At 39.7% G+C, this 25,094-nt stretch overlaps 1 protein-coding gene across 7 annotated transcripts in view; it reads left to right on the top strand.

Annotated features, from left to right (window-relative positions):
• The window catches only part of Arhgef9 (Cdc42 guanine nucleotide exchange factor 9), a 265,414-nt gene that overhangs the window by 34,993 nt on the left and 205,327 nt on the right, over positions 1-25,094 (top strand). Inside the window, exon 1 of one of the 7 annotated variants that reach the window (XM_023705026.1) lies at positions 1,258-2,188. The exons of 1 other annotated variant lie outside the window; for it this stretch is intronic. Coding sequence is in view for 3 of the 6 variants with exons in the window: in XM_004644806.2 (XP_004644863.1) it covers positions 2,191-2,199 (9 nt within the window). In the remaining 3 variants the exon portion in view is untranslated. Of the gene's footprint in view, positions 1-1,257; positions 2,200-25,094 lie in introns of those variants that run through there. 5 more of the 7 variants (XM_023705027.1, XM_004644806.2, XM_004644807.2 and 2 more) reach the window with 5 other exon arrangements.

Genomic DNA, 25,094 nt, shown 5'->3' with positions numbered 1-25,094 from the left:
ATATATAGTGAAATAACACTCTGCTATTATATGACAGATTTGAGACATCTGTAGGAAAATGGATATACCTGGAAAATATAATATTAAGTAAAATAAACCGGACCCACACCCTTAAATGCTGTAGTGGTATCTCTCATTTGAGTGAGGCAAAGTGCACAGAAAGAGAATAATGAAGGATGGATGGAAAGGGACTAAGAGATGGATCTTTTGCAATAGGGAAATGGTATAAGGGAAAAAGTATGAGGGTTAAGGAGGAGAGGATGGTGAAGTAAGTAGAATAACAATGTACCATGCATAGGAACCTAATAACCTCAATTAACATAAACATTATATAACAAGAGCTAAGATCAATAACATCAGCAAGAATGAAAAATGTCATTGGGGAACTAACTGCAAGAGGGGGCAGAGGGGGAGGGAAAAGAAAGGTGATTAAAAAAAAAAGTCGTAGCATGTATACATGTAACCTCTCCCCAAAATAATTATAAACTGCATGAATTGCAAACATGTACCACTTAAAAAATTAAATTTCAAAAGATGTTTACCCATGCTGAATATTTAACTCTAGCTGGCTTCCTTTCTTAATACCCATTATGTTCCACTATGTTGAAAGTGTGCACGTCAACTCTCATGATGTGAAGAAGCCAACTAGAAAAGGATCTAGGATTGGGACAAGTCAGCCATATTAGAAAAAGTCAAATTTAATTGAACTTTTCGAAAGAATTGAATTTCAGATATTTTGTAGTGTAACCCTGTGGTACTGTCCACAGCACCAGTTTGTGACTTTTTTCATAGCTAACTGCGAATTTCGTGTATATATTTGGGCAGTGGCCAGAGGCATCATTGTTTTCTCCTTGACCCAGGCTCCAAAGTGATTATCAAGGTACTGGCCTTTGCTCTACCTACCCATCGTGTTTTCCCATCTCTCCATTTCCTTCATCAATCCCCCAGTTCTTCCTCCTTCCCATCTTTCACTTTTCCCTGGTCTCCTCGGACCTTCTTTCATCTCCTCTGCCAGGCCAGCTTTTTTCACTCTCCTTTAGGTAGGCTCCCTCTTGCTCTCAAATTCTTCCTTCTTCCTGCAATCAGCCTACATCCTCTTCAACCCACCCCCACTAGGTCCCCTCCCCCATGCCAAAACCTAGCTACTGGCGGCTCCCACTCTTTACGTTGGAATGGAGCAAGCCAGCTCCCGAAGCGTTGGGCCCTCGGATTGGCTATCAGGGTTAGCACGCCAGCTCAAGGCCCACCCTTAGCGGAGAACGCGCCCCTGCTGCAGCTGCTATTGGTCAGTGGGTCTGTCAGTGATTTTTGGCAGCACTTTACGCAGGCGCCCACAGTCTCGCTCAGAATAAAACGACAGCCTCCGGGTTGAGGTGGGGGTGGGGAGAGGACCGGGAGAAGACCTGCAAGGAAGGGCTGGAAAGCGTGTCTGGCAGCCTGGACCCCAGCGAAGAGAGCAGCGTAGGAAAGCGAGGGAACTAGAGAGAATAGAGGAGACTGAGACTGACCGGTAGCCAGACAGGCGGACGTACGCCCGGACAGACAGACTTAGCTGGCGCCGGAGAACCTCTGATAGGTTCCTCCCGCCTTACCCTTTGAAAACAAGGATTTTGCTTTTTCCGTGGCGCCCGAGAAAGAATGCTGGATTGCCGTCTTCAGCACAAGCTAAGATTTCAAAGCTAGGCGATAAAAGATCAGCCCACCCTGAGGGAGGGTGGAAGCAAATGCCCCTGTCCCCATCCCCCTTCCCTCCCCTTCCCGACATACTCGGGCGCCAAACCCAGCCCTTCCCTAACCATCCGACTTCCTCTTCTTTTTAGCATGGTGGCTGTATGGACAGTCTGACAGAACAGAGACTGACATCTCCCAATTTGCCGGCCCCCCACCTGGAACACTACAGTGTTCTCCATTGCACTATGACCCTGGATGTGCAAACTGTAGTCGTTTTTGCCGTGATTGTAGTCCTCCTGCTTGTCAATGTCATACTCATGTTTTTCCTGGGAACGCGTTGAATGGAGTACAGCCACCTGAGCTGTCGCGAACTCTCGCTTTGATTTCATCCCGAGAGCCATCGCGGGGCGGGAGGGGGGGGGTCGAGAGACCGAGACCAGAAAAGAGAGGGAGAGAAAGAACAAGCTTTACTCAGGGGGGAAACGTTTTGAGCTTCAACATGGCCTCGCTGTGATATGTATGACGTTGGTATATTATCTCTCCCTAAATCTTTTGTCATGTCTTGTCTTTTAACTATGCCTTATAAATAATTGCTTGACTGAAATTCTTGATAAAGAAATGTTTTCTATTTAAGTGTGCATGCCTGTGTGCATTCTCCATCTATGTGACGTTGGTAGAGCAAGCTCTGCGTTCCTTAACAGTGACTTCTCTTTGGTGGCTTGTCAATGCATTTTTCTCGAAAACTACGTTTAAATTCCTTTAGTGAATTTTAGTCAAAATTTCTCTCTTGCCAGCAAGAGTGCATTTGGTTTTGTTTAGGGTGGGGGTAGAAGTTTGTGGGAAGAGCATGATGAAATTTTGGTGATGTCTAAGGCAGTCTTGTACTAGATGTTTAGAGGGGGAAATATTGATGTAATAAATGGATTTAGGAGAAATTTTTTTTTAAATTCTCTAACAAGAGGCAAGAAGTTGGGAAGTGATGTGGTGGGGTGTCTTGAGGTGGTAACTGGTGACTTACCCTTTGATTCTAAAAATGCTGTCCAGGTTTTACAGTTTCCAATTTGGAAAGAGGCCACCTTTAAAACGTTTTTCACAGCCTTAACTCTCAATTTTTTAGAATCATGGAGTGGGACATAACAGTATTTTCTGATCTTTTGAATTGGCAAGAGAGGACTTTGACAAGAGACCTTGAACACTGTTTCCCAGAGATTGTACCCTTGGATTTGAGTCTGATGATTTTTCTGTGTCTCATCTAAAAAACAAAAGCCAGTTTTTTACGTACCTTGGGAATAATTGCGTTGGATATGGCTCCTTTGGTAATAACCTTATTTGTAATGTTCTTGAACTACATTTTAAAAGATCTTGATAGTCCTTTGAGAAAGTCGTGGTGTTATTGTTTGCATCTTTGCTGCTTTAAGAGCAAAGGTCTCTAATTGAAACATCCCTATAACTGGAAGTATATAAAGTGTTAAGAGTTTTGAACATGAAGAAAAAGTCTAGATGCAATGGGATGAAATCTTTGGAAACATTTGTGCTGGAAGCAACATTCCAATTTAAAATATGTCTGCTTGTCTGTCCTACTCTGCTTGTCTATGCTATGGTAGTGGTGTTTGCTGTTATTATTATTATTATTATTATTATTATATTTGTTTCTGATGAGAAAACTCTTAGCAAAGCTAGGAAATTAACTATGATTGTAGGATGCATAATATTTTTCATTGCTAATGTAGGCAAATCTTCCTCATTCTGTTGCTTACCTATCTTGAAATAGTGCCATTTTTGGTTCATGTAGCAATGAATCAGGGCACATACGCATAAACACACATGCTCCTCCTGCACTAACGTGGGCGACTGCTCATGTGTGATGTACAGATCTGTTGGCATTATGCTGTCAAGTTCTATGTCTTGATGTTCAATCTCTTTGGAAATGATTATGAAGAGAGAGGGGCTGTGAAGGGTGTGTGTGTGGGGGGGGGTTAGGTGTTTGCAGTTGTCCTGGCCATTGGACTTAGAGTATTATTTAATGATGTCAGTCCAGGTTTTGAGTCTCAAAACTGAATTTCTGACTGTGTGGGTGAGAAGCAAGAAGGGAGTGTTTTTGTTTTTCTTGTTTGATATCATAGTATAAGTAATGGTATAAGCATGATTTGGGAAATTTCTGGCATTGATTCTTCATAATTAGTCTTTTGTCTTGTGTGAGGTCCCTTTGGGTGAAATCAAGAACTTTTCTTTTTTTTTCAAGGAGAATCTAACCAAGTGCATTGGCATATACCTGTAACTTTAGCTCTTGGGATGCTAAGGCTGTCCAAGCAAGACCCTGTCCAAAATACAAAATAAAAAGGGACTATTCAATCTCCAGTACCTCACTAGAGATGTTATTTAAATTAAACATTATATCATGTGTCTTGTGTTGGCACTTTGTTTTGAGACAGTGTTGGTGAGTTGGGAAAAAATCTCAATGCCAGGCAGCTACAGATCTGATTTTTTCCCACACAGTAGCTGTTTAACTTGGTGCATTTTTTTCCTCCTCAATGAGTTTGAATTTCTTGTAGATAGTGGCATTTTGAAAAGATTGGATTAAGTAACTTCAAGATTTTGTATTCTGGGATTTGGAACACCCATTAGAGTTGAAGGTCTAAGGGGATAATCTGAAAACAAGTGAAAAGAAAAATAAAATGAAAACTAAGGGTCATAGGACAAGTACGTGGATATCTGGTTATTGATATTTAGAGCTTTCCCTAAGGAATTTTTGGCCTAGCTGTGTGGTAAAGAAAATGGGGACAGCACCATGGGAATGCTTTTTGACTTTTTTTTTCATTTTTCTAAGCGCAGAAGGGGGGCCTATAAGGCTAATCTTTAACATATGTTTATGACTAAGTTATATCATGAAATCTCTTCTCCTCTGGTTTCATGGCAAACCCTTGGCAGAAAGGTTTTGGAAATGTTTGTATGCAGGATCGTGGCAGTCTGTGGTCACTCTTGAGAGTGATGGTGATAGGAATGAGGAAAGAGAGTATTGATTGTTACAGTTCTGGATGGCCCACTGTGCTAGGGCTTGTGAAGATTTAAATGATGCTAGGATGGATGGGTGTCCCCATAACAGTCCTGTCACCATCTGATGCTCCCCAGCCTAAAGGATTAGTTTCAGTGATTCATCCCATCAGTAAGTCAGCTGTGGTAGTTCACATAAGGTGTAGGTATAGCTAGATGGCAGGTCACTTTAGAGCAGCTAGCTAGAAGACAGTTTGAGTAGAAAACGAAAGTCTAAAATGTGGCTTTTTAGTTGTATGAATCATAAAGGTTTGGCATTTCTCCTTCAGATATGTGAGGGAATGCAAAAAGAGAAAGTGAGAAAATGAGAAATGCAGTCCAGAGGAGTGGAGCTGTATACATTTGATGTGCTTTCTCTCTCTTTTTTTCTTGCTTTGTCTCTTAATCTTTCCCATTCTTTCTTTCCTCTTTCCTAAACTACCAACTTCTTCCTCCCCACTCTTAAGTGGGTGAGAAGTAAGGAAGACAAGAGGACTTTTCCTCCCTGATTTGTCACAACTTTTGCTAGTAAAGCTCAATCTTGCCTTTTTGTTTTTTCATTCCTTTAAGTAGAAAATAAGCTTTTTCTACTAGGAGGGACAAAATCCCAGTTCAGTGATTTTGGTTTCATGATTTCCACAAAGGAATTAATGAAAATGCCCTCTACTAGTATCCTAGCAACGGCTTCATTACACAGTTCTCACGGAGCTTCACTATCATCCCTCTAACAATCCAGGCAGTACTGTGACTGGACAGGGACTGGAGCCGAGTAGGGGTTGGGGAGATGAATTTGGGGAAGAGATAAGACAACCTTTCTTACCTGCAGATATCTAGAAAGTATGTCTATAACAGACATATAGACTTATTTATTGGAAGACTCACAGTCCAGATTTCTCTCCTTGGGATTAACTGAGTTACTTAACTGCTTAGCTTTAGTTCAGGAAGTCTACAGATGTTGACAAGCATAGTTTTTCACTCAGATTATTGGCTTTGGTAGGAAGAATGAAGTGATAGCTTACTGGGAATAAAATGCACAGCCCTTTTCGTTTTCATGAAGATTGCCTACATCTATCACAATCTGCAATATTTACGTAGGCAGTTAACCCCAATTTTGAGAAGTGCTTGGGGATCCTTGCCTAGACCAGCTGCAGTGAAATTTACTGCAGTTTTCTTTGATTCAGTGACTGCTGACTGGGCAGGCTGGACAAATTGAAAGAGTAAATTTTTTTGCCGAGCTGGTGAACAAGGCTGGTTCAAATTATCTCACCCACGTGTGTGTTTATGCTTCTAGGGAGCTGATGTTCCCTGGAAAGCTAATGGGTGAAATGTTTTAATGCCCTGTGGGAAAGGCCATGTAAGAGTGCTTGGCTGTGATCAGAGGACACACCGGTAGTTACAGAGCTGCTGCCACAGTATGTTTAGCATTTCTGCCATCTCATCCTGTGATCTTTTTGTGGCTTGGGGAGTATTTTCTCTGGGCAGGGTTATGGGAATCGAGCCCTTTTCCCCAAATACAGCTGCTTCAACAAAGGACTTACTAGACATCTGGACACAGCTCCAGTGGCTTTTTTCCTCAAGAAATGAATGGAGGCTAATGACAGACTTTCTAGTCTATATTTCTAACTCTCCTCCAACTGAATATCTAGCTTTCCAAGAATCCTTAATTGAAGCTCAAGTCTTCCAATATGTGCCCAGATTGTCTCCTTTCCATAGGTGGCGTTAGCTCTCTAGAGTATTTAATTCATTATATTTCTGATCTGGCATCAAAGTACAAAATGGAAGAAAAGCTAGAAGAGGGAAGAGACTCAGGAGAGAGAAATTTTGGGAAATAGTACAGTAACAGCTATATAATGACTTTTGGTTAGTGCATGGGCCTATAAAGTTTAAAATCTGATGTCACATTTAGTCTAATTTCAACATCACATCAGCCTTATGAAGTGGGTACTGATGATTGCTATTTCAGTTTTACATGTGAGAAGAATAAAGGTCAGAAAGATTGGTAGAATGTGAGTGGGTCTGTGTTTCCACTAGAGATGTGGGAGAGTCAAGAGTTGATCATCCCCAGCTAGTGTTAAGCTGCAAAGGGTCAAGAGAAAAAGGGAGGTGTGTGTGAGTCATCCCTGAAATCATGCTTGCTTCCTCATCTTGCTTACATTTTTGTGCTTTTTAGTACATTTTCTTTGTATAACATTTTTGTGCAAAATTCTTCAGTCTATAAAATTTTATCTTTTGTCTTGAATGTGCATCAAAATTCCCTTTAGTCTCTCAAGGAAAACCATTGTTTGGGACTTAAAGGTGAAAGATTTAGCTGTTGAAAGCCTAAAACTAAAATGTCAAAAGCTAGAATGTATTCTAAAGATTTGCAGTTTTCATGCATTTGTGCTTCATTTTGAAGCATACAGTGATATTTTGGTTCATAAACTTAATTCTTTCCACTATTATAGCCACAAATTGGAATTTGTGGCTCCAGATTTTCAATGAATTGGAAACTCAATGGTTGGGTTCAATGTTGACCTTATGGGGAAATTTGATTTGGTTTGTGACCAGAATCCCTGGAAAGAAATCTGTGAGCCAAACCGAGGTACCATTGTATATATTTTTCTATATTTCCTTAAAAATATGCTTCCCAGGACTGGTCGTGCTACTCTAGGTGCTGTGTGCCCAGGATTGAGTAAAAAAGGGATTTTAATCCATCTGTGAAATGTGTAATAATATAATCTTCTACTGGTTCTCAACCCTCACTGAGCATTCAGATCACTTGGGGAGTTTATAAAACACCCTTGCCATGTCACTGCTCTGAGAAGTCCTGATTTAATTGGTGTGGCTAGATTTGAGGCAGTAAGTGTTTTTCTTTAAATTTACAGCTCTTAAGAAATGATTAAAATATGCAATCAGGGTTAAGAGCGATTATTTTAGTCTTTTGAGTTTGTGGATTGAAATTGTATCTTGTTTGTTCCAGTGTTCTCTTGTAAAGTTGGAATTTTGAACTAGTTAAAATTGTTTTGAACCAAACTTGTTAAATTGTATATATGTATGTATGCATGTATATATTTACTTTTTTTGAGACAGAGTCTTGCTCTGTAGTTCTGCCTAACTTTGAACTCACTGTGTAGCCCAAGTTGGCCTTGAGGTCATGGTGAGCCTCTTGTCTCAAGCTCCTGAGTAATGGGATTGCAGGTGTGCACTACCACACCTGGAAAATTTTTATTTTTTGTTTGGTCCATTATTCTAGCTTTTTATGGGTTTAATTTTTTATGTGTACTGTGCAAGAAGTATCAGTTAAACTCTACTTTATCTATTATTTTACCCTTGAGTTTTAATTTTTTTCTTCATGTCTCACAACAGATTACCAATCTTTTCTATCACTATGCCATTTCAAAACTGAATATCAAGTTGTTCATTCAAAAAAATGTTTAATGTGATAAAGTTAATCTGGCTCCTCTGATATGCACTAAAACTTCTTAAAGACAGTGCTGTTAATTTTTGTGTACCTCTAGTCAACAGCTAGTGCAGATCCTGTGGGGTTGTGCTGCCATCTATTCTACTAGTGTATTAATAAGAATAATATATAGGTTTTTAAAATATGTTTTGTATGCATCAAGACTAGGTTTATAGTTTTCATCTACCAAGTCGATGGTGCCCTCAGAAAAGGATTACAAAATAGTGTTTTGTAAATGTGATTACAGACTCCAGAGCTCTGTTTTCTTTCAGTGCACACGAGCCAGATGTTTCTTAACTGGATAGAATGTGGCCAATGGTCAGTCCCACAACTGTAGCTTCTGCGTTGCATTTCCTTTTCTCTCTTGGAAAAGTAGAACATGATAGATGTGTGTGTGTGTGTGTGTGTGTGTGTGTGTGTGTGTGTGTTCATGTTCATGTTTGTGTTCTCTGCTGGGGATTGAAAGCCAAGGAGTGCTGACGTACATACGCACCCTATTTTATGTATGTATGTATGTATGTATGTATGTATTTGGTACAGGGTCTCACTACACAGCTTGGACTTGTAGTGATCCTCCTGATTTCAGTCTCCCCAGTGCTGGGATTACATGCATGTGCCACCACATTGGGTCTCGGTGCAGCCTCAGCTCACCTGGGGGCGGGGCCAGTGCACTGTGTGGTGTTGGAGATTGAACCCTAGTCTTTGCCCTTGCCTAAGCAGCTGCTTGGTCCGCTGAGGTATCTTGTCGGCACTATTTATTTATTTTTGAAGCAGGATCTCACCAAGGAAACCAAGGAGGCCAGTCTGGCCTTAAATTTACACGTGAGACCCTGTACTAAGTGATTTACAGTATACCAGAGTAGAGCCATTACCTAACACATACAAGACACTGAGTCCAATATCTTGAACAGGAATAAGAGGAAAATTTAAGTTAAAAAATAAAATATATAGGATGTACATGGGTTATGTGAATATTACACCATTTTATATAAGGGGCTCTAGTATCTTCAGATTCTGGTATATGAAATAGTCCAATCTCCCACAGATACCAGGGGACAGCTAACCAACTGTGAGCTGGCTTGAATTTTTTAAGAAAAAAATCCTTCAACTCTATGTAAAGATTTTATTCACTGCTGAGTAATTTCAGATTTCTTCCTTCTAAAATGCATTTTTTCATCTGCAAAATAAGGATAAGGTGGATTAGATGGTTTCACATGTTTGTTTGAGCTCTATTAATTTGTGCTTGCTTTGTAATTTATATTAATGATTAATATGAATATATATATATATATATATATATATATATATATATAGTTCAAAACTAGCAGAAGAAATCCAAAGATTTCTGTTAGATTTAGAATCAGAGTAATTCTGGGGTAATACATTTGCCCTTTTAAATATAGTTGGCTTAGGTGTCTTCTGTAACAAGTAAACTATAGCTGCCAACCACAGAAGGGACACCTATAGTGAGCTGAATACTAGCAGTATACCAGTTTGGGATTCAGCTTGTTAAAAAAAACCCATGCGTTTTGAATAATTCAAAATTGCCTCATGTTGATACAAAACCCATTTTCTATCCTATATCTGGGGAAGGCTCATAGGTGAGGGACTAGATGCTTTGAAAGCACTGAGTTCCTTCATGTGGCATGAAGAAGTCATTCCCTTAGTTAATATTACTATTAATAATAATAATTTCCACAAACTTCCCTAGTTATTTCTATGGCTCCTTCCCCAAACATAAAAGTAATTTGCAAAATGAGGCTCTGAGAGATTAAATAACATTTTCAAGGTTACACAGTAAGAAGTGGTAATGACTGATCTGGAACTCAGGACTCTTGTCACCACATACTGTAATGTAGCCTGCATTGTGGATTTGAGTTCAAGAAGTAGTCATGACTCTGAAAATTAAAGAGGTCCTCTTGATACAGGGAGAAAAACTGATCTTGGGTGGGTGACCTCTAAATGATACAGGGAACCTCCAAATGACAGGGAAAAATGATCTCCCGACCTGACCTGCAGGAGTTCATGTTCTCTAAAACCGAAGAATGAATTTTAGGAACAAACAGAGGTTATGAGCAGAATATATTTATTAAGAGAAAGAAAACTCCTGTCCAAGAGAGGGACAGGAGGTGGGCCCCGAGAGGGTTGTTCACTGGAAGCTGTCTCTTCCAGGGACTTTTATAGTGTAAAACCATGTGGGGATAAGGTGGAGAGAATGGGAACTCTCTTATATGGACAAGAGGTGGGACAAAACTATGGTCAACCAATGGGATTACAAGTACCATTGTTCAGGTAAAATTGATTAGGCCCAGGACCAAATGGGAAAGGGAGTCACGTAGCAAGGGGGCATGAATGTAAAACGACCTTATCTGGTAGCCATCAGATAAAGATTCTTTCTGGCTTTCTCAGGGTAAAGATCAATCTGGGATGCTAATCTTCGGGGAGTTTAGCATTTGTTTGGTCTCTGGCTCACAGCAGGAACATCCCTCCCTCCCACAGTTGTAAGGATTTTTGTCTATTGTGCTGTCTCCTTGGAGGGCCTGGCCCTGTCTGACTGCCTATAATATTTCTATCTAACTTGGCTGTCTGCACCACTCTGACATAGAGCAAAATCCAAGAGGGAACTTTGAAGAAAGAATGATGGCAAACTAGGAAACACGAGTGGGGTATGTCTGAGTCCAGATCTTCCTTGTTCATAGTACTTTTCTGTACTAGATGCAGGTCCTTAGCAGGATTGATCATTGGAACTTTGAACATCAAACAGGAGTTGGTAACAGTGTAGTAGAATAACAGCATATGTAGACTTATAGTAGGAGATAAAAAAAAAACTAGAAAAGGCCTCAAGATTAAGCGCTGGGATTGCCAGATAGCTCAGTGGATTAAAGCACCTGCCTAGGCAGATGCAGAGACTGGGGTTCAATCCCTGTAATTCCAGTGCTTGGGAGGCTGAAAACAGGAGAATCATTATGAGTCGGATCTGTGCAGTGAGATCCTGTAGACCCTGTACTAAATACATAAAAAATAAAATAAAATTTTAAAAAAGGAAGAAAAAAAAGATTAAGCCCTGATTCTTTTGCTGCCAGATCTTGATCAAGGCCTTTTCTACTTGGACTTCAGTTTCTATGTCACTCAAGTTAAAAGTGGTTTCTATATAAGAATCATGCTCTCAGATGAACTCTCAGATGAAGCTTCTGTATAATACAGGAAAAAAGTGAAGTGAGTTGGGTTGAAAAGAATGTGGAGGACACAGTCTAAAGATCCAGGCAACCATCTTGTCAATGCAGCCTTCAATCATCAAGGGAATTTGAATTTGGAGAGTGGGAGGTGATTGCTCTGCCCAGATCAACCAGACTGAGAGATAGGGCAGCCAAGGATGGAGTAGAGGTGAGTCTTATATTTAAGTGAACAGGCTTCCCCAAGAATCACTTAAGGGTAGAGAGTAAGCACTTAAGGACAGGCCTGCAGCACACTGTCCCCATCTCTGCCTCTCGCGTTCTCTCTCTTTTTTTTGTGGAACCAGGGATTGAACTCAGGCCCTTGTGCTTGCCAGGGAAGTGGTTATTCTACTGAGCCATCTCCCTGGCCCCACTCTGGCTCTCTTACAAGTGAAGAAACTAAGGAAAAATCTGTCTGTCTCTCTGTCTGTCTCTGTCTCTTTCTCTCTCTCTCTTCTCTCCACCCCCACCCCTTTGAAGAAACTAAGAAACTACAGGAAAATAAGGTCCAGTGCTGAAGTGATAGGCCTTTGATTTTTGAGCCTTTAGGCCCTTACTCAATGTCAGTTGCTACCTTCCTTACAGGGTTCTGGTTCTGTACTCTTTTGGAGGTATACTTGAATACTTTTTCAGGTTTGGTGGAGCAAATGAACTGAGAAGTGTGTAAGAATTAAAGGTGGAGAATAAGGATATTATGTAAGCACCCCTTGGGGTGGCAGGCAGTGGGATGAGAGTGAGGAGAACACAGAGTCTCTTTTAGTCCACATTAACTTTCCTGAGGAAGGAAGCTATGGATGCAGCCTTTTGGTGTGTAGCCATCTGCCCTCAGGGCCCGAAAGAGGCCAACACTGTACATCCATAGGCAGCTCTGAGAATGGTTTTGGCAGCTGATTTCTCTGCCTGCCTGCCTTCATTAGAGGAGGGTAAGCTGCACACCTCCATGCCCAGCTGGCTGCAGGAAGGATGTGAGAAGAACCCACCCCCACCCCCTCATACTGTGGTGCCTAAAGGCAGTGTCTACTTTTAGCTGAACCTCCCACAGCCTCTACTCCACCTACTCTCTTCTGCCTCTCTGTGTGAACTATGCTAGCTGATGAGATCTGGGCAATTGGTGCTTTGGCATTGGCATAGGGGCCTAGCTAGGGTGTCTTTAGTAGTGGAATAGGCTCTGATAATTCTGGCATGGTGGCAAGGCTCAGAAACAAAGGCAAAGTGCCAAGGCAGATTTGTGTTTAAGACTCAGGGAAGAAGGGATTTATTTTCTTCGGATTTGAAACCAAATAACATGTTTCTGTTGCAAATCCAGATTGAAATGCACAAGAAAACTCAAGATTTATTGGACAGAACACATGTGGTACCTATCTGAATTTAGAAAAAATCTTTTAGGACTAGTAGATACTTGATTCTTGACTCTCCCTCTTAAATACTGTATATATTTTTTGGTGGGTTTATACATCGTCTTGCTATGTCATTCTTGTGGCTCTGTTGAAGTAGGTAGGGCCCAGACTTTCTCCATTTTACAGATGAGGAAAATTGAGCTCAAAAAGTCATTGTCATATAGCTACTTCCTGCCTGTTCTTCTGGGCTGAAGCTCTACAAGTTATACTGCCATTTAAGTTATTGTAGACAGCTTTATCTTCTACTGAAAGGATGCTAAAACTCCAGGACCTGATCTTCTCATTGTAGAAGCTGGATAATGAGGCAGAGAGAGGAAAAGGTCTTGTCCAAGGGAACACAGGGCATTGGTGTTAGTGCTGGAACTACAACATTACATGATAGTAATAAGTTCTTGAACCCATGAGATGTATAAGGTATTCTGGCTTTCAAGAGTGATTTAGGAAATCATTATGGTATGATGGAAAGCAGGTGGTCATTGAAACACTAGTTTCTATCATTTTTCGTTTTGTGACCTTGGGCAAATATTTTTCTTTGACTTTGTTTGCCAAAAATTGGGGCTCAGAATCTCTCAGAATTCTTTTGAGACAAAAGTCTTCTATGGGTAGCTGCTACAGTGTAGGAGTCTGGTCTGACATTCAGTAGACATTCCCTAAAAATAAACAAAGGGGCTACAAATATGAAGTGAGTGACCTTGAAAAATCTCCCTTTATTTTTATATCTCAGTTTCCATTGTAGCACAGAAGATTCTTTCCATTTAAGAAGAGGAAAAACCCTGTGACTGCCCTATGCTTTGGGTACTTGGAGGAAAGCTGGGATTTTTCTTTTTAAACAAAAAGCTTTTATTTACACCTAGCTCTTTCTCCATGGAGGCACACACATGTTGCTATGAATAGCAAGCTAGATTTCTCACACCCTATCTTTTGAAAACCAAAAGAGGAGCTTGGAAGAAAGCCAGCATTGTTTTTATTTAGCACCTTTTCTAACCCATTAAGCCAGAACCTTCTAGGTAGTTAGGAATTAAAAACCAGCTTTGTCCACTAAGTCCTTGGTTTGAATTTGTGATGGACATTACTGGCTTTTCATGGTATGATTAAAAGTAGTTTTAGAAATTAAAGTTTTTTCCCAGTGACCTACATGGAACAAGTTGGCTTGACCAACTTCATCTTTATCTGCATCATTTTGTTTGGAAACTCACTGCATTGGGCATAGGGCAAGAATACAAAACTTATTGTATAGTTTTCTGTTCCTAATCCATTGACCCTTTCTCCATGTCCCTGTGACCTGGATGATGCTAAGATTATTCTCAAGAATTGCTTTTACTGAATCAGATTAATGTTCCTTTTTAGTAGACAGTGGAGAAGCCCAGCATATAGTATTTGGTCCTACCAATCTATCACTACCAACTGACTTTGAGAAAAGAATTAATTTTGAGTGTGACTTCTGTAACTTGGCTTTTGCGAGGGTCGCTTGATGTATTCTAGACTGGCATTGAACTCAGTTATGTAGCCAAGTCTGGCCTTTAACATATGGTGATCCTCCAACCTCAGTCTCTTGAGTGCTGGGATTGCAGGTGTGTGCCACCTCCTGCCTTTTTCTTTTTTTGAGACAGGGTCTTGCTATGTATTCCAGTTTGACCTTGAGCTTGCAGTAATCCTCTTGCTTCAGCTGTTTAAGTGCTGGGAGCTATGCCACCACATCTTGCTGATTTTTTTTAAATTTATTTATTTACTGTGTGTGTGTGTGGCCAGCTCAGCCTACCAGGGGGCGGGGCTGGCTGGCATGTGGTGCTGGGGATTGAACCGCGGTCACTGTGCTTTTGCTTAGCTTAGCTTGTTCTAAGTAGGTGCTTTAGACCACTGAGCCATCTCACCAGCCCTTGCTGATTTTTTAAAAATAAAAGTTAACATAGCAGAGGAATGTAGGTAAATACCACTAAATGACTCCAGCCTTTTTAGCACTGAGCCATTAATTGAGACTTCAGAAACATCTACTAGATCTATAGTATGTCTATTTGTATATCATATTGTCTAGGAATCCATGAGGTCTTGCCAGTGCATTGTATAGGAATGCATGAGGTCTTGCCAGTGCTGAAAAGTGACCCTCAATTTTGTGGCCCTTTGTGCTTTGCTTAATTTGGATGTTTTCTTTTTGTAGATTTATCTATCCTAGTTCTTAAAAGAGTAGACCTTGCATTTAAAAGTTGGCTCATTATCCTTACTAGTTTTTGTAGTCCTTTCAAAGGATGAGGAAGAATGACTGGATAAACCACATGTTTTGCCTGGCTTTGATGAAGATATTTGAGGTTGTGTGTTTATCAGTTTTATTCTAGTTGTCTCAGGCCCTTGAGAAAAGGAGTATGGAATGACTAAGTATGGGCAGCCAGGAGCTTGCCATTGTTTAGAGAGGGCATTGCTAGTGTGAAACATCTCCAGGTGTTGACTTGAATGTGCACATCAGTACAATGACGCTTTGTGGTGGTGAGGGGGGGGACCACAATTCACGGTGCTTAAGTTGAGAAGTCACTAGATGAGATTAAAAAAATACATTAAATTTCCCTTACATTATTGCTGGGAAAATTATGGCATAAGGAGAAGCAAGGACTCACCCAAATTTCACCGTTAGTTGATTTTCAATCCTTGTTCTATTTAACTCTTAGAAATAATACAATTTCGACCAACATTCTTTGTCTTGCTTATTTACAGACTGACTCACATGATTTTAAGCAATGCTAGTTGCAGGAACAAATTGTTGAGCAAAACTGATTCAGCCTTGTTATCTGTCTATGCCCTTCAACCATACCCACATATACATATATATGCTATAGTAACATGTAGCATACACAACATACTCAGACATATGGAACATGTTTATGACACACATTGGGCATACACAGGTGGAGTATGCCTTCACACTGATACATATGAATCACATACATTCCATTGGTCATAAGGCATACTTGACATTCACAGCACAAATAGGGTACATATATAGTGACACATGAGGCATACTTGTGCACATTTGCATGTGCGAACGCACTTGGGTACATACAAGGCACAACTGTATACTCACACATATGAGATACATGGAAATAAATATTCAGATGTGTTTTCAACCCCGGGGTCTCACCTGAGACACACTTTTAAGAACAAACTCAAGAAAAAATGAAGATATCCCCATGAAACACACTTGAACACATCTATGTGATACCCTCACAGGATCTAGACAGTCCTATGCAGAAAGTATCCTCATAGGGTCAGCCTTCTCTACCTTTCGGGGCTTCCATCAATTTTCTATGGCATGTTTTATTATGAAATCAGTTTTAGAGGTCTGTGAACTCAGTAATAAAATAGATGCTAAAATGATGTTGTAGCTGACCCACAGGACAAACAGGGCTCAGATCTGAGCCCTTAGACATGAATTTACAGAAGGATGTAGATAGAGGGTGGAGAAAGTTGCAAGTTGTTCTAGGTCAATGTAGAAAGTTTGAGCCTACTCTTGTTCTTCAGTACACTTGCAAACCATTATGGAGTGATATGATCATAAAACAATGCCTTAGAAAATCTAGTCTTTAGGGCCAGGGAGATGACTTAGTAGAATAAGCACTTGCCTCGCAAGGGCCTGAGTTCAATCCCCGGTCTTTTTTTTTTTTTTTTTTTTTGGCAGAACCAGGGATTGAACTTAGGCCCTTGTGCTTGCCAGGCAAGTGCTTATTCTATGAGCTGTCTCCCTGGCCCCTGAAAATCTAGTCATTGAATACTAAATTATATATTTTTTTGGGAATGAAGTAACAGAGTAAATATATCTGAATTATAGTTTAGAGGGGAAGTGGTAGGTTGCCTAAAGGGATACTCCACTAGGCAATGGCCCAGCCTCTCCTCTGTTAGTAGTGGATTGAGAGACCAGACAGGTCCTTAATGACCACAACCCAGCCCCTGGGCACAGCAGCTTGGGCCATCTGGCCCCACTAATGAGTGGCTGCTATATTTAGAGTTCCTCAAGCTAGAAACCAGGTCATGGTGTCCTGAGGAAACCTTTCAGGCTCTTGGTACCAAAAGCTGGAGCTGTAAGGAAGGTACCATATACTGTTCTCAGTAAAGCCTGGGGAGCAGTGAGAAAAGCAGCCAGAATGTGCCAGGCAGATCACCAGACCCAAACTTTTCCTCTGGGTTGACTGTAGAAGCCTTATGCCCACATCTCAGCTTTCAAATTGAAGTCACAGTACATGAACTGCCCTTGCTACTTTACTTCTTAGGCTAACCCCCAGTTAGGTTCCACTCTCCTGAGATTTATTGGTCTACTAGTGAAGCCACCATTATTAATCTTAGACAATGTCAAGGTTCAGATATGCTAAGTGTTAAGAAAGTGCTTTGAAGGTGAGCATTTTCTCCATTCACAAAATTTTTTATGCCAATCACTAATTGTACCTGACTAATGTTAAAAAGCCAACAGTGGGATCAAGGGAAGGGATCTTCATAAGATCACCCCACATATGCAGATGATTTTTTTTAGTGGTACTGGGGATTGAATGCAGGACCCTGCGCTTGCCAGGCAAGCACTTATTCTACTGAGCTATCTCCCTGGCCCTATGCAGATGGTTTTCAATACTGGTTCAGACCTTCTGGCAAAGAAAACAGGGTTGCAGAATTTATGTGATTAGGTGATTTGGGGTCCTTAGGGAGCCCAGATAGTGGGGTAAAGTGAAACGTCATGGGATAGAATTATTCTTACTAAACTGGGTAGAGCAAGGTCTAGGTTGACTGCCACAGGAAGCTGCCTAATGTCCCAGCTGTGGTCCTGGGAGAATAATTTGTTTATGTTTGTGCTCATGGTTATTTCATCTATTTTGTTGACAGGGAACTGATCAGAAATAAGATTATGTAGCTCACTCCCACTACCTCCCCATGCATATTGTAGGCAAAATATTCCTGTGTCTCAATCTTCTGGTCTTATAAAATAGGCACAATTGTTATATCATATGAGATTTGGAAAGTACAAGAATATATTGTGACAAATAATCAGGAATTTATCATGTAACAGTTGACAATAAATCTGCGTGTTGTGGTACATACCAGTAATCCCAGCATTGTGGAATACTGAGGCAGGAGTTTTAAAAGTTTGAGCCCTGCCTGGGCAATTTAGCAACACCTTGTCTCCAGATAAAAAGTAAAAGGGGCTAGGGATGCACTTCAGTGAAATGGAACTGGGTTTAATCCATAGGAAAGCATAAATGAATAATTGAGCATATGTTGTGTTATTTATGTTAAGATTTCGTTTCATTCAGCTTCTAATTAAAGGTAATTTGGAGGTAATTGAGAGGAGCTTAGTGCTTATCTTCACTTAACTTCTCAACTTCTTTCCCATACCATTTGGTTAAACATTGTTTCATCCATTTTACAGATGAGTTTACTGAGGCTCAGAGAAGGGGACATTGAGAGTGGCACTACAGGATTAGCTAACAGTGGATTTAGTTAGTATTAGAAGCTATGTCTTTTGACTCCTATCCCAGCTCGTCACCCCAACCTGCCCCTCAGTTATTCCTAGTGCCAAAGGAAGAAGCAGTTTCAGTAAATATATGTAAAAGCATAGACTTTGCTAACTCTTATGAGATAAAATTGTGAAAATGCAAGAACCAAAGTTAAGAGGTCTTAGAGACTGTATGAGTTGATTCTTCTGCTTTAATGTGAAGATTAAAATCCAGATGGATTTACTTTTTCTCTCTCAGTATATTCTTCCTTTGTGCAACCAAAGACTCTTGAGCTAGGCTAGATTTCATAGAGCCTTTATTGTTTGCTTATTTCTGCCATTCTTAACTCAGGAGAGGGAAAGCTAGGCATGATGAGTCAGAGTGGTAAAAAGGTGGTGGAGGGAATATGGTGGTCAGGATTTGGGTGGTAGTCATTGGGGGAAAAGGCCTTTTATGCCATCTGTCTTGCTGACAGTGCATTACTTTTCAGTTACTCCTGATTTTCTAGTGAAGCCTCATGCAATCTGTATTTTCATTTATGTTGTTAAGCACTGCAGAATAACAACAGTTATTGATCCTTCAAGAGGATTAGATAAGCAACAGAAGGGACTGGAGAATTACAGGGGCCACATACTTTTTTTATCTTTGAAGTTTGAGAGGGTAGAGAGGTAAATAGGGAAGTGTGAGCTTTCACATCCCTACCAAGAAGCAGCCATGCAATTTTCTGGACTCACTTGACCTTAAACACCTCTTTTAGAAATTTTTAGTTTTGAATAGGGAATACATGGTTCACAATTTAAAAGATAAATAGAATATATAGTTTAAAGCCTACCTCCCCACCCCAGCCATGTAGCAACCCAGCTTTTCTCTACAGAGGTCACCCATAAATACGTCCAAAAATATTGTTTATGGATATATAAGCAAATATAATTAATTACTCTGTACTTTCTTTGGTGACATACTATACCTACTGTTCTTTACTTTGATATGCATTTGAGATGTGTTGTGGAGAACAACATTTCAGAGTACTGGTTTGATTGTATAACTTTCTGGTTTCTGATTCTGGCCCTGTGTGATGTTCATCGATCAGTTCATCTTCCTAAATGCTAGTTTCTTCATGTTTAAACTGGGATCAAATATTACTATATGTAAAACATTAGATTTATCTCATACATCTTAAACATTCAATAAATTTTAACCATTTTTTTTCTTATTGAGAAAGAATATTAGACCTTGTGACAAAACATCTGGCTTTTTTCCTGACCTCTGCTTTGGGTTAGCTATGTGCCTTCTTTTGTCTAGGCCTGTTTCCTTATATTTAGAAAGCAGCAACTTATTCTTTCTCTGCTTATCTCAGAATTGCTGGGAGGATTTAATGAACTTCTGAATGTGAAGACAATTTAGAAACTATAATATGCTGAGCAAATACAAGAGGTCCTGCTTAAACTTTAGGGAGAAGATACTGGGTTTGTTGGAACTCAGTGACCTAAATTGGCTGGAAGGGGTAATGTTCTTGCTTCTGCTAGTGGAACCCAAAGCCGCCTGTGTACTGGACATCACCCCTCCTCAGGTCATATCTTTGAGGCAGAGACAGAGGTGGGGAGTTTGGGAAGTGTCACATGTTTGAGGCCAGGCTGGGCAACTTAGTGAGACATTGTTTCAGAATAAAATGAGTGAGGGATGTAGGTCAGTGATGGAGTGCTTTCCTAGCATGTGTGAGGGCCTTGGTTCAATTCTCAGTACAGAAAAACAAAACAAAGAAAGAAAAACTTTTGAAGAGCAAGGTAGCAGCATAGCTCAAAAGTAATCTCAATTTTCTCTTCTTTATTTATTCATATCCTTATTTTGTTTTGTTTTGTCTAATTTCATTGTATTGTATTAGGCCATGCTTTTAGCACATAAAGTTTGTGTTCATTTTAGGGAGTGGGTACATGTACTTAATGTATTTGATTCTTTTAACTTTCCTTCCCTTTCTTTTGCTCCCCCCAATGCTCTGTCCCTAGATCCCCTTTCCTCCTTTTTATTATTGTTATTGTAATTTCTAGAACATGTTTGTGACATACAATGTTTGCATTCCTTGTGGATATTTGGTATATGTATATGAAATATCTTAAATCTTTTTATTTCTCCCTTCCATTCCCCTGTGCTTCATCTCTCAGATAGTACCACTTGTAAAAGATTTATCTTCCTAATTCCTTCCATCAATCTTTTATCTTGCATTGTTCATATGAGAGAATTGTATTCTAGCTTATGTATCTGACTTATTTTACTTAGCTTTCTATTTAGAATGAACTAATTCAGCTAGCTCAGAAAGAAGGTAGATCTATCCAAATACACAACAAAAAGTCACTAATGAAGCCAATGTTTGAGCCCATTTTTCCTGTGCCATTGTGTTTTCTACTATAATTTATATTTTAGTATGCATTTGAACTTGAGATTCCCAAGCAAAGCTATCTGGTGATGAGAGTGGTTCTCTAAGTTATTCGATTATCATTTTAAGTTCTTATTCTTCAATTCTCCAGACAGGTCAGCCCTCTTTGGAACCCTTGCAATAGCAAGCTCTAGTTTTACCTCTGAAGAAAGAATGTCTATAGAGCTGTGATCTCTACAGTAAAGCTCAGGGAGAAATTCGCAGAAATTCTTCATGCGTTAAATCGTTAATGATGGTTCTGAATTTCTGTTTGGCAATTTGTATAAAGTACGTACTTTATTAGTATTTGGATATAAGAAGAAGTGTTTTCTTGTTTGTTTAGTAAAATTTTTATTATCTATATTTGAGGCTTACAGGATGCTATGGTGACATAAGAAAATTGTAACTTACAACCTGCTAAATGTCAGATTGTGCCAAATTTCTGTCTCTCCAAATTGAAGAACACATTCTAAGGAACAATGAAGGTTAACAGTAGAAAAGGTTTATATTGAGAGATAGCCTCAGAGATACAGGAGGGTCACAAGTGTGTTGACAACAAGATCCTTTTTCGGGTAATTTATACAGTGATATTACAGTGTAGGTCAGACTGCCACCAACCAATAGTATTTCAAGTATAACCACTTAGCTAATATTGAATCAATAAGGAAATGAGTCCCACAGCCAGGGTATGTGTAAAACACAAAGGCATTTGGGGGAAGGAATGGGCTCAGATGCTCTGGTCACACACTTGGGCGACTGATGCCTGTCTGGACCTACTGGAGCTGGTGGTGTTAACTGTGGAATAATTCCAAGTTATTATTTATTCCTTAAGGAGGCATGTAGACCTGGTGATTGCATCTGTCTTGAAGCCTGGCCTTCTTTAGATGTGCCACTACTTGCAATTTTGGTGTCTTTATTTTTACTTGCTTTCTTGAGAGCCCAGTCCCTCTCTGACTGTATATTAATTTATATCTAATTTAGCTTTCTAAAATAGTGGGATACATATAGATATTAACATGATAAGAAAGAATTTGACATCTCTTATTTCATGGCTACTATTTTTTAAGTGAAAGATGCTAAGCTTTCTTGTCTTTTCTTTTCTTTTCTTTATTTCTTTATTTCTTTTTTTTTGTGGAGCTGGGGGTGAACTCAGGCCCTTGCGCTTGCCAGGGTAGCGCTTATTCCACTGAGCCATCTCCCCGGCCCCTTTCATTTTTAAAAATTGAAAAAAAAATGGAGAGTAGAGTACAAAAGCAATTGGCATACATCCTTCTAAAAGACTATCAGCTTGGTTTCTAGTATTCATTCTGGTACTGACTAGATTAATACTTTAAGCAACTTAATTTTTGGAACCTCAGTTTTCTTACTTGTAAAATTGAAGACTGGCCTCATTGTGATAGCTCTCCAATATTGATCCATCCTGAGTAAAATTATCCATTGTCTTTCAGGCTCTTGAACCCTGCACAGTGTCAAGAAGAGTAGCTTCAAACCCTGGCACTACCTGGATGCTTTTTTCCCCAGTCAGCCACTTTGGGTCCCCTCCTTTCTCTACCCCTACATTCTCTACCTAGCTCAGATAGAAAGTAGCTTCTTCTATATAAACTTGAGTAACCTACTGGAAGTTCTTTTGTTATAAACACAAATACTTTTTCTCCAGACACAGACCTGGTACCATCATTCCAGAACCCTGAGTGTAGATCTGATTTGGCTTCTCTTGTGTCCTGTCTGAAGCTTGAGTTTAGATGTTGTATCACTTGAAGTCTTTACAACAATGTCTGATTAGAAGACTGATTATCCAATTTGAGTCACTGGCTCATTTTGAGAGCTGGTTGTTGCTCACTAAATGCTGCTCTCTAAATCATCTACTATTTAATGAATGTCTGCTGAGAACCCAGAGCGTAGTAGATTTTTTCAGGAGAAACATGTTCCACTCCTAAGCACAGAAGGCTTCTGATATGCACTAGAAGCAGTGTTAGGTGTTGTGGCTTTAGTTGGATTTCTTTTCTTTTACTGTGAGCCAAAAGACAGAAGGAAGTCAGTGAACTACTGGAAACTATCTTTTATTTTCTGATGGGCTATTTAGATGTAGATTTCCTATCTGGGTTGTAATGATGCCCCTGGAGACACTTACATTTCCTTTGGAAATGTATACAAAGACCCAGAGCTTAGCAATCCAGTATCCAGGGTGGACATACTGAGACTTCAAGGTGGTATAAGTTGATTAAAATATACTTTTCCATCCTATTCTCCAGACAGGAGAGGTCGCAGTGCTCCTGACTATATGCTGTTTTTGTTGTCATCACCTTAGGCCAGAGGGCCACATTTAAATATTAGAACCCTTAGTTCCAACCTGTCTCTTCCTCTGCTCCTCTCCCCATCTTCAGCCCTCCTAACATAGAATCTGCCAAATGGAGAAAAATGTCTTTCCTTCTCTTTGCTTTGCCCACCTACCCTCTGGTGTTGATGAGTATAGAACTATGCATGTGGGAGGCACAGAGGACAGATTCTTCATGTCGTTTTAGCCCCCTCCTCCTACCATTCTGGAAACCTAGAGAAACTCCCACCCTGTCTAGGAAACTACAAGACTAGGCTTCAAGTCATAGTCCAGGAAAAAAGAAGGCTTTCAAGATTGGTCCCAGTAGAATCACACACACACAAAATCAAGAAGTCAGGTACAGGTGCCAAGGCAGTCTAGATGACCTCAGGGACTTTAGGCTTTTGAGCTCCCCTGCTTTTCTTCTAGGTTTGTCCTAAACTGCCGTTATCAGGGAATGAAGTTACCAAGAGCCCTCAGTTGGTCACTGGAGCTTTAGTACCTAGCCCAAGGGCATGCATGACACCTTGAACAGGAACATTTTGAGTATAGGACTGTCTTGCTCAACAGACAGGAAAGGGTTAAAGACATTCTTCAGTTTGTTATGGCATATTTTTTACTCAGCAACTAATGCAGAGGGCGTTGCTGAGTCTGTTATTGTTATTGTAGTAATAATTTATCTCTTACAATATGGCTGCCTTAAGTACATTGTATACAACTCTAGGGGTTGGGGAGATGGCTCAGTAGAATAAGTGCTTCCCTGGCAAGGGCAAGGGCCTGAGTTCAATCCCCAGTTCTGCCGAAAAATAAAAAAAGACAAGTCTAGCAAATACAGATCACTTTTTTAAAAGTTAATTTTATTGAAAAAGAAATAAGCAATGACACAGTTTCAAAACAGTTTAGTAGGACAGTTTTAATAATACATTGCATATTATCTTCATACTAGTTATTCTTAGTACAAGATGCAGACATGATATCTTGTCTAAAAACTATTAGTACAAATCTTTTTTTTTTGATCTGAGAATGTATTTGTATATCTATCCTATTTTGTATATACAGATACAAAATGGTTATTCATTTGTATCTCCTATTTTTGTTTAGTTTTTTTTCAGAGATGGATATTCTATTGCCATTCACATATTGTAGGTGCATGAATTCAGCAAAATAATCCAATATAGTCCAGTAGTCCCTAATAGTAGTAGGTTATCTGCAAAACTGGTAATGTCAGAAGTTGTTGACTTGAGCCTTTTATAGTTCAGCATATTAATATGGCATTACTTTTTATACCTCATGTTTATACTTTTCTGCTGGATAGTTAAGACCAAGATAAAGAAAGATCTATATAACAAGACATGTAACTTTTGCATCTGACAAGGTCAGTCAAGATCTCTCCGGATTTACCCTGAAACCCTGTACAGCAGTTTGTAGATCTTTTGTCAGTGTCAGCCATGTGGATGAGTCATGGCCATTGCTTGGCCAATTTGGTCTCGTGAAAACCTGAGAGAATATTTTCTCACTAATTTCCTCTCCTTAGGCAAACATAGATCACATTTTAGGTGAATTGGGAAAATTCTCTTTCATTCCTCCCTTTTTCCTGGAGACTTAAGAGAAGTAGAAACATGGAGATAGAGTTTCAGATATTCTAGTTTCTTGTGCCTGACCCTGTGCAGTAATGTGAAGTTGTTACTAAACACTCTTAGCTTTAGGAATTTTAACACAATGATTTCAATATAAGGGATTAGAATCACTGGGGCTGCTTGTTAAATCCTTTGGAGTAATTCTGAGCAGAATTTGAATGAGAGCCTCACATTAAGATTTTTAGTGTATTTGGCTTTTAATATCTGACTTATAGGTTAGAGGTTCTTCAGAGATGTTAGTCCCAGAACAACTTGACAGTAACTCCTATCCAAAATGTTTTGAAGATATAAACTAATGTTTATCAGTTGTGAGCTGCTGGGGTGTAGAAGACTTCTCCAGTCAGGAAGCTAATGACTAGTAGTCTGTAAACTTACCTTTCTGTCTCATATGTGAGATCCTCACCCCTTTTGGCTACACTTTCTTTTCTATAATGTTATGTTATTAGTATGTATTTGCAATACATGAACTTCACATTCATCTTAGAAAATATATACATATGAAAAATAAAAAAAGAT

This window comes from Octodon degus, unplaced genomic scaffold (genome assembly GCF_000260255.1).
Source record: "Octodon degus isolate 3935 unplaced genomic scaffold, OctDeg1.0 scaffold00211, whole genome shotgun sequence".
Classification (NCBI taxonomy): domain Eukaryota; kingdom Metazoa; phylum Chordata; class Mammalia; order Rodentia; family Octodontidae; genus Octodon; species Octodon degus.
The sequence above is the reverse complement of the archived record's forward strand: the minus strand, read 5'-3'. Positions and strand labels throughout refer to the sequence as shown.